Raw genomic sequence first — 14,351 nt, forward strand, 5'->3', positions numbered from 1 at the left:
ACAGCCGGGACACCCCTGACCAGCCAGGAGAGCCCCGGCTGTGATCCCTTTGATGGCTGAGGGAGGTGGCTCCCGATGCTGGGTAGTGTTCCTCTCTGAGGGTCTGTCGGATGCAAACGTTTAGTCTTTTCTCTCCTCTGAGGACAGCGAAGGCCAGAGGCATCCTAATGACACCGGTGGCGGGGGTGGTACGGGACCCTCGGTGCATCTTATATCCAAACTAAGTCATAACAGTCAGGGTCCAGTATCATTTGCCATGGTGCTCACAGGCCCACAGGAGCCCTCGGGAGTTCTAAAAGAAGTGTGATGGAGGAAGTGTCACTTCTGTGCTCAGACCTCCACCTGGTTAGCCCCTGGTCTAACAAAGATATGTGAATTTGCTGGTCCTATGCATTAGTTTAGCAAAAAATCTGGTTTCTGATACCCAAAGAGCTTAAAGTCTCCTTCAAAACGCGCATACAGCCGTCTGATGTCTCGTTTGCTGATGCCCAGAAAATAGTGCTCCACCTTGGTTCTATTATACACGGTAATGCCCGGAGGGATGGTTGGGTAGGATACCAGGTGGTCTATGCCGGCTTCCTTTAAGATGTATGGGGCATCGTCCTCCAGGGTCTCGTGGTGTCCAATCACACTGTACTTTATCTCGCAGGGTGCACAGAGTTCTACGTATGTCACCCAGTGAATGATGTGGTCCCCAAACTGAAGGTCTAGCCATCTGTGGTTTGGATCACCCAGGTAGCGCACAAAATCTTCAAACTGGATCCCCCGGGTCTCTGTCCGGTTCCTTCTATATTTTCTGATGATGCCAGGGGCAATCTCATGTCTATACCAAGGTTCAAACCGAGGATTGTGAACGAACTTATCCTTAAATGCAGAAATAAGTCTTTCAAAGGGATCTCTTACGATAAAAAACTTGAAGTATGTTTTCAAGCTAAAGAAAAAAATGAGAACAAACAGGGTTAACTCAATGCCACTGGAGGTAATAATGGTGGAGAGGGTGGGAAGAGTGAAGAACAAACAGAGCAGCTGCTGCCGTTTGCTGAACCCTCACTTGGGCAAAGTCCTGCCATGCATCTCTTACTAGACCTACCCCGAGATTTTGTGGATTAACCCATTTTACAGGTGAAGAAATGGAGGCTTGGAAAATCTTGACTGTCCAAGGCCATAGTACTCATCCTAGGGGGTCACTGTAAAGACATCTATTTAATCTATGTTTTATTTACTTGAATAATTTAAGACTTCAAGAATGTCTAAAGTTTTGTTCCTGGGCAGAAAACTGTAAGGGCAGGAACTCTGAGTGAATCAGGAATAGCTGAGACCAGAGAAAGTTACTTTAAGGGCATATCTTTAAATATTCAACTCAAAATTGCCAGAGGAAGGAAGAGTAAGACAGAAGGGCATGGGGCGGGGGGGAATGAGAAAATGGAGAGCGAGGCTTCACCCTACAGCCAGCAGGAGCAGGGGCCTGGCAAGTGGCCATCGGAGCAGCAGCAGAGCAGCGGTCCTGGCAAGGAGGACGGCAGCAGTGATAATGACAAGAACAGTGATACCATCAATGCATTAAGGCATGCTTACCACACGCCAGAAACGGCTTTCCTCGCTTTGTGTGTCTTAGCTAGTCTCACAAAAGCCCTATGAAGTGCCTAGGTGATGACAGGGCACCTTCCCTAGGAGCACCTCTCATGGAGTCTGTAGAGTTGGGCAGACTGAATCCACCAGGACCAGACGTGGTGTAGGGCACGGGAGGGCAAAGCCCTGCTGGCGGCCTGGCAGTCACTGCTTTCTGCATTCTTATTCTTTTTAAACCTTGCTCCCCGGGGCCATCTGGTAGCTCATATGGGGAACTTTCCCATTTATTAGCTAAGGACTCCACCCTTGCTGCAATCAGGGGTCTGTCTCTTGGCCCTGCCTGTGTGGGGTCCAGCCCATGACACCACTCTGGAGGAAGTTCCCATGGTGGCAGGCACAAGGCCTCTGGGAAAACGAAAAGCTCAGTGGGGTCTCCCTCCAACCCAAATCCCTTTCGTATAAAGCAAAGATCATATTCAGCAAGAAATCCACAAAACTTAACAATACCAAAGCAGAACAAAGTTGACCACTCATTTCTATTAATGAAATTTCATTTTAATGGACTGTGTGACGGCAAAGCTGGGGAACACATTCAGAGATTCAAGCAAGGATCTGAGTTTAAGTGCGCTGAATGCTGGGCATAGGCTTGGCTACCTCCCACGGACACAAACCGACAGTCCCCAGGGGCCCGTGGAGCGAATTGGAACACTTGGCAAGTACAGAACCGAGCCTACGGTTTTTTCAAAATTTCTTCTCACTTTTTCAAAATCCCCCCTTTCCATTTCAGGAAGCTACTCTTACCGCTTCTGAATTTCTGCACTGCTGAAGGAAGAGAGGCGAGGGAGGCCATTCTTCTCATGGTCATGAACCACATTTTCGGGGATCTCTTCAATGGAAGGAAAAGCTCCTGGGAAGTAAACAGAACAGAAGGTGTGTTGGCCGCCTCGGTGCAGCCCTCAGAGAAAATGCCTGTCCGTCTCCTTCCTTGGGCCCCATGCTCCCCATGGCATGCATGACAAGCCTGCCCCTGATTATCTTAATTTAGGTCTTTGACTTCCAACTGCTTCTGCCCGCAGGATGAGACAGTGAAGTAAAGCTTTTGGGAATCCATAAGCCAACCGGAGGAAACTGATGATTAGGGGAGGAAGGAGGAAGGACCAAGAGTAGAAATACTGGCAGTGCCTGCCCCTGGCAATGCACCTAATTGGGCTAAATCTGCTATTAAAGGAAGATCACTGCATGCAAACAGAATTCTAACACCAGCAATACTTATCCCGCTCTGAGACTGGAGGGAAGTGCCAGAGGAGCAGGACTGCGCAACACAGCGCTAACGCACACCCACTGTACCGTCACGGCCTGGTCACTGCTGACAGGCTGAGCTCTCCCAGCACCACATCCCCCAGGCCTACAGTGGTTTTCAGGTACCCTTGCATCATCTCAGACTGGCAAGTGGCAAAGACTTCTGATGCTGGAAAAATCTGGCCAGTTGTGGGAGCTGTGATACATCTGAGACAGGAGTCAGAGGAGGACACAACATGTCTGAGGGGAAGGCAGGCACTGTCAGCAGCCAGAGTCTGTCATCTGGGCTCAGTGCTGGGTCCAGGCTGCTGAATGGAACCTGGGAGGGCATCCCAGGGCTCATGGCAGGGCAGGTTTTTCACTCTTCTCAATGTAGGCAAATGGCAATATATTGTCATTATGCCAAGAAGGTTTTAGCTAAGCCTCTGCAAACGTTAACATCCATCTTTCTGCTAACCCTGTCATGTTAAGATCAGAGTCCTGGCAGGAAACCGTCTCTCTTGGGCCATTTGAGTGGTGGCCATAGCCTTGTCTGTTTCACTCATTCCTCCCCCAGATGTTTAAGCCCCACACAGAACTCTGTGCTGTGTGCTGTGCATGGCTGTGAAATGAGAAAGAGGAGCACTGGCTTTGAAGCGGATGACAGAAGGACAGCTCTGTGGATCTGCACCTGGACCCACCTGCGGACCTGTTCCCGTCCAGGTGCATCTATGGATGACTGAACACAGACACAAGGAACGCCTGCTTCTTCATTATATGACCTGACAAGCCCACTCCTATTTCCATCCTGCCCTTGTAAGTGGCTGTTTACTTCTTTAAAGTATGATACTTTACACTGTGGGGGCCTATTTGTTACTCTTGCATAGTCCTTACTTTCAATTTGATTTGTAACTTCGTTCTCCAATTTCAAAACCACAATATGCTATCAGACTACTCCAGAGCACATTAATTATATATCTGATGACCACAAGACCCTTTTCTCCCCCAACCAACTTGTGTAAAGGCCAAACGGAAGCCAACGATGACCAATGCTGACCACCGCTGACCCTGAGGGCAGCATCTGGAGGACAAGGAGCCCCAAGGCCACCCACCTCAGGGCCCCAAGGTCTGATTCCTAATCTGGGAGGCCCACTGCTGTCAACTGGAGCTAAGTTCCTTTCGAAACTGAATTTAACAGACAGAGCCCATAATTATCTTGGATCAGTTCAGACTAACTGGAATTTAAGCAAACAAATATGGTACCTGAAGAGTGGTGAGTAATCAAAACTGTAGTGCATGAGGCCACTTTTTGATGATCTAATTTGTTATCTAGCAAACACCAGATTTCCTGAAGCAAGTTGACTAAATCCTCTGAATACAGATGCTTAGTGTAAAATGGGGGACAATTTCTTTCTACCAACTGGCACAGAATACGTGTCTGCAGCTGAGGAGGCCCCGGGCCCTGTGGCAGGGTCCTCTTGCAGGCTCTGGGGCATGGCTCACTGCAGAGGGACTGTGAGGGCCCCTAACTCACTCAGGACAGAGCACATGGCTGTGAGAATCAGCTCAGGAAGCTGAAGAGAAGACAAGAGACCCACAGTGTGGGCAAACTGCCTGTGGTGGGGATTCTGCTGTGAAAGGCAAGGAGATCCTGACCCTGCCTGTGCCCCTCTGGAAAGAATCAGTGTTCACAGTGACCCCACCAACTTTCAAGGTACAAGACTAACAGGAAACAGCAACAACAGGGAACTGTTTGTGGGGCTGCCAGTCATTCAAGAGAAACCACCCCCTTCTTTGACTCCTCTCTGCTGTCCCCCACCCAGGCCCCTGGGACCCTCCCCAGGCCAGCCCTGGACATCACAAACAAACGTCTGCTGGCCACACGTGTACCATTTAGAACGATCAGCACTTTCTTCCATTGGGTGTTGCCCACTTTGGGAGTCTGGCAGAAAAGAATCTTGTGCTTGTCACAGACAAATATTCGGTCCAGGACAAATTTGGAGACAGCAGTATGCGAGAGATTCTTCAGGGCTTCGTCCCTGCAGACATTTCTGATGAGTTCCAGGCGCTCCATGTAGACCAGGGGTTGAACAAGCCGGCTGTCAGGAAGCACCTTCCCAGTCGGCTGCAGGTGACAGGAGGCAAGACAGGCACAAGGCGGTTAGGAGGACACCGGAGAGAGACCAAGCAGGAGCCACTCCTGCCGGCCCGTCCCCTCTTCCTCACCATCTGGGCCTTCTTGTTCATCCTTCCTCCCCTTTTTACAGCGTGACAACAACTGTTCCCAGCCACTTTCCAGGCCTTCCTCAGGGCTTCCCATGGCCCTGAGAAGTCATGGAGATGAATCAGCGTGGTAGGCAAGGAAAACAGAAGCAAACCTGCTTCACTGGACTTTCCTTCTTGAGAGAAGATTGACTTAAAAACCCAAAAAAGATGTTTGGAATCCACTTGCCAGGGAAAACAAACAAACCCAAAAAAGATGAAAAAGTTCAAGTCCTAAATGATGGCACAGCCTCTGTGGGCCATCCTGGAACCTAAGAGAATACCTATGACCCAGGAGGCCTTTGGTTGGCACAGTTCAAACTCCTGCTGCTTTGCTAGGTGGCAGGGTCATTCCTTTCACAGCTGCCTGTTGAGTGTTGACTCTGCTTGGAGTCAGTTGCAGCGTCTGGTGGAGACGCCCAGGACAGCTTCAGCAGAGTACGAATGCCTGTGGCAACGCACACAGAAGCTGCCAGAGACTGCATCCTCAGTGAGTTAAAATGCCCTCGCTGCTGACATCATCTGGTTCTCTGAGCAGCATGTGAACTGCAGGGCTGTCTGCCTGACCCCACTCCTTCGGTGTCCTCCAGCTGTGGCCCTGTTTCTCAGCATTTTAAAATGCTTCTGCGGCTGTACCCACTTCTTCCCTTAAAGCTATATAGAACTTCTTCCCAAGATTGCAGAGCAGACAGGCCCTCCCAATTAACTTTATTGAATGGACCAAAATGCCCTTGTTATAACTTTTAAAATGCACTCATCTTGCCAGGCAGTCCATTTATGGGGCAGTTATAACAACATGTCTTCCCTGGGGACTGGGTCAGTTACAAAATTGGGAGAAGGCTGCAAGCCTTCTAGAACACACTAGAACAAGGACACTGGAAATATTGGGACAACAGAGGTTCCCACCCCACTGCCCAGCTCCCCACTCTTCCTTCGTGGATCTACCATAACCAAACTCCCTTACACTCTGTAATATTTGTCCAGGGTGCTCTTTCTCCCTCGAGTGTGTAACTGAATCTCCTGGGATTCCCTGGCAGAGGGAAGAATGTCCTGGGGCTTCCTGACACCTGCTTGCAGAGTTGGAGACACTGGGAAGTGAGAGAGCAGGCACCTGCAGCCTTACTCCCCTCTGTCCTCTACAGAGTGGCCTCGGATCCTCCCCACGGGGTATCAGCATGACCCTGCCGCCCGTGCCCTCCGCCTGCCACAGAACTCCAGGAGCCACGCCAGGCACTCTCCTTGCTCTTATAAGAAGGGGTCTCACTTAACCCCATTCCCTTATTGATCCTATCTCTTGCTCATTTATCCCAAAAGAAGGTGGGAAGAGAAGGGCACTTTGCAAAAAGGCTTACCCCCTACCTTTGTTTTTATCCATCTTTTCCTTAACTTGTCCTATTGAAGCCACCCTCCTATGTTCTATAGGGTTTTTTGTTTCTTGTCTGTATGGAGCCCATCCAAATTCTTTTTTTGCCCTGGAATGCCTCAACCTAATAGCAACATTCCTGGGCCGTCTCAGAGTTCTGCAGACTTGATCTCTATTACATCAATGTCCCGAGAGAAATAAACTCCAACAGCACTCTACTCTGACTGGGTGTATGCTTTCTATTTTTACTGGGTTCTATTTTGCCATCCTTACACTGCCAACCAGGGACAGGAGCTGTCCCTGTCTCTGCAGTTTAATTCTGGGCCGATAAACATCTTTACAACTTGCTTGACTCATTTCCTTTCTTTGGCACAACTGCAACCTCAACCCTCCAGGCCCAGAATCAAAGTTAGCAAGTGAAGAAGGGGGCAAGATGGCTGACTAGAGACATCGCTTGCCAGACCGGGAGTGAAGGAAGGGTTTCAGAGAAAGGAGGGGAGAGGGAACACAGCTCAGGTGTAGGTCAGAGAGAGAAGCACCAGAGCCTGATGGGGACCTCATGGAGGAAAACTGCGAAGCAGAAAAGCAAGAGGATAAAGGAAAAGAAGATATCAGCGAGGAGCAAACCCAGAGAGGGTCGGAGCCCAGTGAAGGGGTTAGGGGGATCCCTTTCTTCCTCCCACACTCCTTCAGTGATCAGCGGGCTACCAAGTTACCTGGAAGCTTTTCCACCCCCATGAGCCCAAGCAATATGGTGACCATGGAATTGCGGGGAGAACTTGCGTGATCCCAGAGTTTGGACATTCTGTGCACAGTTCCCCTCCAAGGAGAGTGACCTAAGAGGCCGGAGAGCAGCTTTCTTCCATTCAGACTCTTGGCCTTCCCAGCCCCTCCACCACCCACTGTAACCAGGAATGCGGTTTGAGCTGAGAATTTGGCCAGTGGCGCCTCTCCCCAGCTGGCTCATCCTCCAGTCTGCACAGAGGACAAGCCCTAGACACCAGAGGCACCACTTGGAAAGCCTGGGACAACCACCTCAGTGGGTCCTAGGTGGTGGGGGAGAACCTTGACTGAGCAGCAGCTCTGGTCTGCCAAACGGACCCTGGGCGACTAAGACAAATTCTTGCCTGTGCAACTGGGCATCAGCAGTCCCCACACTGGTGGAACAGCTCCCCCCACATGGGTGGCTCTGCCCCTGAAATACCCAGAGCCGATTCTCACTGTGCCTGAGTCTGAGGCTTTGCCCCTGTAGCTCCAGGGCCCCTGCTGGGCCTACAACGCCACCCCTGAGACTCCAGAGCTGTGTCTGGACCCCAAGACTCCACTACTGAGTCCCCACCACTACCACTGGGCCACCACTACCGTTGGACCCAAGGTCCAACACTTCACTCAGGACCACCCAGCCCTAAGCAGCCATCACCCTTGTACTTGGTTCGAGAGAATCTCCAGCAACAGAGAACAGGTGCCCTGAAATTCTATTAACCCAGAGCCGAGAGAAAAGGAGCCAGATGAGAAGAAACCAGCAAAAGAACCCTGGCAACATGAAAATACAAAATAGTTCGACACTCACAAGGGAACACAATTGAACTACAGTACTGGACTCCACCCACAAGGAAATTGCTGAAATGACAGAAATGGAATTCAGAATATGGACGGCAAATAAGATGAATGGAACTGAAGAGAAAGTTGAAAACCAACAAAAAGACGCCAAAAAAATATTTCAGGAAATCGATGAAAAAGTCACTAGAGAGCTAGACAACATAAGAAAGAACATAATAGAACTTAAAGAAATGAAAGAGTCATTTAAGGAATTTCAAAACACAGAAGAAAGCTTTAATGACGGGCTAAACCAAGAAGGAATCTCAGAGCTTAAATACAAGGGTCTTGAGATAACCCAGTCATTCAAAAAGGCAGAGAAGAGTATTAAAAAGTCCGAGCAATTACTGAGAGACATATGGGACTATGTGAAGTAAACTAACATTTGAATATAGGTGTCCCTGAGGAAGAAGAAAGAGCTAAAAGCATGGAAAACCTATTTGAGGGAATTATTGAGGAAAACTTCCTTGGTATTGCCAGGAATTCAACATACAGATACAAGATGGACACTGAACAAAAGAAAGATTCCTAGCAAATAGGTCACCTCCAAGACACATAGTAATCAACCTGGCCAAAGTCAAAATGAAGGAGAAAATTCTGCAAGAAACAAGATGAAAGCATTATATAACCTACAAAGGAAAACCTGTCAGGCTAATTGCAGACTTCTCAGAGGAAACCTTACAAGCAAGAAGGGATTGGGGCCCCATCTTCAATCAACTTAAACAGAACAACTGTCAGCCTAGAATTTATATCCTGAAAAAACTAAGTTTCATAATTGACAGAAAAATTAAGTTTTTTCCAACAAGCAAATGCTGAGGGAATTTGCTATGACCAGACCTGCCCTGCATGAAATACTCAGAAGAGCACTATACACAACAGATACTCACTAGTGTAAATTTACCTAAAAACCCCCCAAAACTCACAACTCTTATAACAGAACAAGAGGTAAAACATAGCTATAAGGGACTATACAACAGGATGAACAGATCAACATCCCACATACCAATTCTATCACTCAGCATTAATGGACTGCATGCTCCTCTCGAAAGACAGGCTGGCTAAATGGAGGTAAAAACACAACCTAGGTATCTGCTGTCTTCAGGAAACACATCTAACCCACAAGGACACACACAGACTCAACATGAAAGGATACAAAAAAATATTCCATGCAATTGGAAATCAAAAGAAAGCAGGTGTAGCCATTCTCTTATCAGACAAAATTGGCCTTAAGCCAACAAGGGTAAAGAAAGACCAAGAGGGTCATTATATAATGGTAAAGGGAGCAATTCAACAAGAAGACATAATAATCCTAAATATATCAATATATGCGCCCAACACAGGGGCTCCCAGATACATAAAGCAAACTTTACAAGAGCTAAGCAAAGAAATAAATAGCACCATCATAATTGCCGGGGACCTCAACACCCCACTGTCAGAGCTTGACAAATCATCAAAGCAGATAATAAATAAGGAAACAATGGACTTAAACCAAACTCTAAATAAACTGGACCTAACAGACACTTACAGAACACTCTAACCCAAAAACTACAAAATACACATTCTTCTCAGCAGCACATGAGACATTCTCCAAGATTGATCATATCTTAGGCCACAAAACAGGTCTCAACAAATTCAAAAAAATCAAAATCATACCATGTACTTTCTCAGACTACAGTGGGGTAAAACTAGAAATCAATTACAAGAGAAACACTCAAACCTACACAAAGTCATGGAAATTAAACAACCTGCTGCTGAATGATTATTGGGTCAAGAATGAAATTAAGAAGGAAATCAAAAAATTCTTTGAAGGAACTGAATGACAAAGGGGACACAAGCTATCAAAATCTATGGGACACAGCAAAAGCATTCCTCAGAGGAAAATTCACAGCCTTAAATGCCTACATCAAAAAGACAGAAGGATCATAAATTAACAACATAATGTCATACCTTAAGGAACTAGAAAAGGAAGAACAATCCAAACCGAAAGTCAGCAAAAGAAAAATAATGAACGAAGGTCAGAGAAGAAGTAAATGAACTGGAAAACAAAAAAACAATACTAAGGATTAACGAAGCAAAAAGTTGATTCTTTGAAAAGATAAACAGAATCAATAGACCTCTTGCCCAATTAACCAAAAAGAGAAGACAAAGGACTCAAATAAGCTCAATCAGAAATGAAAAAGGTGACATTACAATGGATACGGCAGAAATATGAAACAACATCCATGAATATATATATATTTTTTTTATTTCAAACAAGACAGGCAATGCTTTATTTAGATCACCCAAAATAACATTTTACAGAAAGGGAACCATAACATTACACAACAAAGTATAGCTATAAAATCTCAAACAAGACAGGCAATGCTTTACTTGGATCACCAAAAATAACGTTTCACAAAGAGAGAACTGTCACAAGCAAATGTATAGCTGCAAATTTTCTTTTGCCATCAATACTAATTCCCTCTAAAATACTTTGCGACTACTTTGCAGTTTCCAAGTACAAACTAAAATTTGTTGGACAGAGTTGTTCAGCCTCATCACAAGAATGAAAACAGTTTGCAAAAAAATTTTTGTTTAATGCTAACAAACAACAAAACAATGTCATTCTTGCTAAGTAACTGAAACATCTACCCAAATAGCCTAACCTATGTACACTTTTATGAACATTCAATGTGAACATAGTTGCTCTTTTTTTTTTCTGCCATCACAGATGGCCTGTGCAGTAGTAAGTGTAGCAGAGCCCTTACAGGCACCTCAGAAGTAATTATTAACACAATAACTACAGTATGTGGGCAACTAAAACAATAGGGGCCACCTCTGCCAGAGCCCACAGGATGGGCATTACATTTGCACTCTATGTAAGGAAGACCCATCATTTTGTTAGTTCTTTACCTGGAACCCAGAGCGCAAAGCTAGATGGAGCAGCTGGTCTTACAGAACCATCAAAACTTTAATAAATTGCCCAAGGGTTCTTGGTGCTGTAATGCACCTCACAGGCAGCGACATAAGCTGACTCTGGGAAGAAGTCATCATGGTATTCTGCTAAAAACCTCAGAAAGAGCTGAAAGTGCTTCAGTAAAGTCTTCAGATTCTTCTCAGAAAAGGACATCTTTCCAAGGATTTCTGGAAGTTTTACAAACAACCGCAGCAAATGCTGTGCCCCATAAATGTAAGAGGGAGGGGGCGGCTGGTCACCTGGGGGGTAATTGTCGGGCATGAGCTTCCAGGAGAGGACCTCGTTTATTTCATCAGTTCTTCTCCCTTCAAAGCCAGCAAACACAGCACTCCCTTCCTTGCTGGGAGTCAGAGGAATAGGTGAAGATGATCTGCTATGTACTGGTGTCTTCTTTTCCAGGTGCAGGAACAGCTTGGGCATGCTGGCAGATGTGTCCTGCTGCCGGCGCTTTGGCTGAGGCGAGGTGCTGCTCTCAGACAGCCTGTCACAGCTGGCCGTGTGGCGCGTGGACCGCCTCAGAGACTGCAATGCTTCCGGCTCAGCTTTGCGCCGTTTGGGGGTGGCCAGTTCACCCGTGGTCTCCTGACTCTCTGTGGACTGAGGCGTGGATGGATTCAACAAAGGTGGGCTAGGAGAGAGCTCCTCCTGGCTCCTATTAGTGTTTGTAGCACTTTCCTTAATTGGAAGAAAAAATTTAGACGAAGTCACCTTTTTATACTGAGTTTGTTCATATGGATAGAGCAAAACCAACGGGAGAGTGTAATCAAAGGTTATTCTTAGTCCATCCGCCATCTCCTTACAAAGGTCAACGTTCTTTTCTGCTGGGATATAATGCACGTTCATGTTGGCGTGTGGCATGACGTGGTGGTGACGAGGCCTCTCATTGGCTGAAAAGGCTGCATTGATAGCAAAATGCTTCACGTAGGATTCCAAAATCGTTACGATGTTGGTCTGGCATGGAAGCTTCACTAACCGTTTCCTCCTGTTAATACAGTAAGAATCATCCTCAAGCTGCTTCTTCAGAACTTCAGGGATTTCTATAGTTATTGTTCTTTCTTCCATTTCCCTTTGTGTTTGCAGCTCCGGTTCTTCTTTCACTTCGATCTTTTCTTCAGTATCACTTTCTTCACTTATTTCTTCCTCCTTTGCTTCATTATTATCAGAGGAACTGCTTATTGAGTTTTCATCATTTTCATCTTTTTCTTCAACAGGAAGGCTTTTTAAGACAGAGTCAACACCAGGCAACCTACAGCGCTGCTTCTGTCTTGCTGTGCTTTTCAGGCGAGCTACAGCTTTTCTTGCCAATTTACGCTGTAATCTACGATTTTCAGCAGTATCACGAAGCACATGATCTTTGGCTGCCGTCTACCCCAGCTTCTGTTCCAACCATTAAAATGGATCAGATATTCTGGGATCTTTCTGCCTTTTTCGTCTTTCCCAACAATAACATCGACAATCTTGGCATCGTACAGCACTCGCACCTTGCTGGGGTCAGGCTTGAAGCACAGCACTTTCTCCCCTGAGTGGAATTAAAATTTCATGCCCTCGCTCGCACTCACCTGCTCATCGTGGCGGAGGGCGAGGCTCCGGGGCGGGCAGAGCGCGCGCGCGGTTGGGGAGGGCGGGCGCGGGCGGAAGTGCGGTGCGCCGAGGCCAGGGGGGTGGGGCCCGGGAATGGCAGAGGCTGCGGCCGCCCCGCCCTCGGCCCCCATCCATGAATATTATATAAATCTCTATGCTCATAAACTAGAGAATGTAGAGGAAATGGACAAGTTCCTGGAAACACAAGACCTCCTAAGCCTTAACCAGGAAGAAACAGAACTCCTGAACAGACCAATAATGAACAGTGAGATAGAAACCATAATAACCCCCACGCCCCCCAAAATAACCCCTGGACCAGATAGATTCACAGCCAAATTCTATCAGACCTACAAAGAAGACCTGGTACCCAGAATACAGAAATTATTCCATAATAATTCTATGAAGCCCAACTCATTCTATGAAGCCAGTATTACCTTGATACCAAAGCCTGGAAAGGATACAACAAAAAAAGAAAACTACAGATTGATATCCCTTATGAATATAGATGTAAAAATCTTCAATAAAATACTAGCAAACCGAATTTAACAGCACTTGAAAAAAAAAATCCACCAGGACCAAGTGGGCTTCATCCCAGGGATGCAAGGATGGTTCAAGATACGTAAATCAATAAATGTGATTCACCACATAAACATAAGCAAAAACAAAAGACCATATGATCATCTCAATAGATGCAGAAAAAATATTTTTCTGCAAAATCCAGCACCATTCATGACAAAAATCCTCAACAAACTAGACATAGGAGGAGTATATATCAAAATTATAAAAGCTATATAAGATAAACCCTCAGCCAACATCATACTGAATGGGGAAAAGTTCAAAGCATTCCCCCTAAGAGCTGGAACAAGACAAGGATGCCCACTGTTACCACTTCTATTCAAAATAGTACTGGAAGTCCTAGCCAGAGCAATCAGGCAAGAGAAGAATATTAAAGGGTAGCCAAATCAGGAAAGAGGAGGCCAAACTATCGCTCATCACTGGTGATACGATCTTGTATCTAGAAAACTCTAAAGATTCCAATAAGAGTCTTCTGGGATTGATAAATTCAGCAAAGTCTCAGGATACAAAATCAATGTACATAAATCAGTAGCATTTCTATATACTAATAACAGTCAAGCTGAGAATCACATCAAAGACTCAACACCATTCCCAATAGCTACAAAGACAATAAAATACCTAGGAATATATTTAACCAAGGGGGTGAAAGATCTCTACAGGAAGACTGTGAAACTTTGAGGAAAGAAATCACAGAGGATACAAACAAATGGAAAACATATCATACTCATGAATAGGCAGAATCAACATTGTTAAAATGTCCATACTACCCAAAGTGACTTACAAATTCAATGCAATCCCCGTCAAATTACCAAAGGTATATTTCACAGATCTAGAAAAAATAATTCTATGTTTCATTTGGAACCAGAAAAGAGTCCAAACAGCCAAAGCAATCTTAAGTAAAAAGAACAAATGGAGAGGCATCACGTTACCAGACTTCAAACTATACTACGAGGCTATAGTAACCAAAACAGCATGGTATTGGTACAGAAATAGAGACATAGACCAATGGAACAGAATAAAAAACCCGTATTTAAAACCATTTACCTACAACCAACTGATCTTTGTGACAAAGCAGACAACAATGTACACTGGGGAAAAGAAGTCCTAGTCAATAAATGGTGCTGGGAAAATTGGATAGCCACATGCAGAAGAATGAAACAGGACCCCTAC

General features: G+C 45.9%; 1 protein-coding gene and 1 pseudogene across 1 annotated transcript in view; both read right to left on the reverse strand.

The window, feature by feature from the left end:
* Window positions 1–393: 393 nt before the first annotated feature.
* CHST10 (carbohydrate sulfotransferase 10) overlaps window positions 394–14,351 on the reverse strand; it is a 33,171-nt gene continuing 19,213 nt past the window's right edge. Inside the window, exons 5-7 of the mRNA XM_012641887.1 lie at window positions 4,738–4,972; window positions 2,371–2,476; window positions 394–931 (exon numbers count right to left, since the gene is read on the reverse strand). Of these exons, the coding sequence (XP_012497341.1) occupies window positions 394–931; window positions 2,371–2,476; window positions 4,738–4,972 (879 nt within the window). The remainder of the gene's footprint in view (window positions 932–2,370; window positions 2,477–4,737; window positions 4,973–14,351) is intronic.
* LOC105808258 lies at window positions 11,019–12,736 on the reverse strand (annotated as a pseudogene).

Source organism: Propithecus coquereli, unplaced genomic scaffold (genome assembly GCF_000956105.1).
Source record: "Propithecus coquereli isolate 6110/MARCELLA unplaced genomic scaffold, Pcoq_1.0 Scaffold171, whole genome shotgun sequence".
Lineage (NCBI taxonomy): Eukaryota > Metazoa > Chordata > Mammalia > Primates > Indriidae > Propithecus > Propithecus coquereli.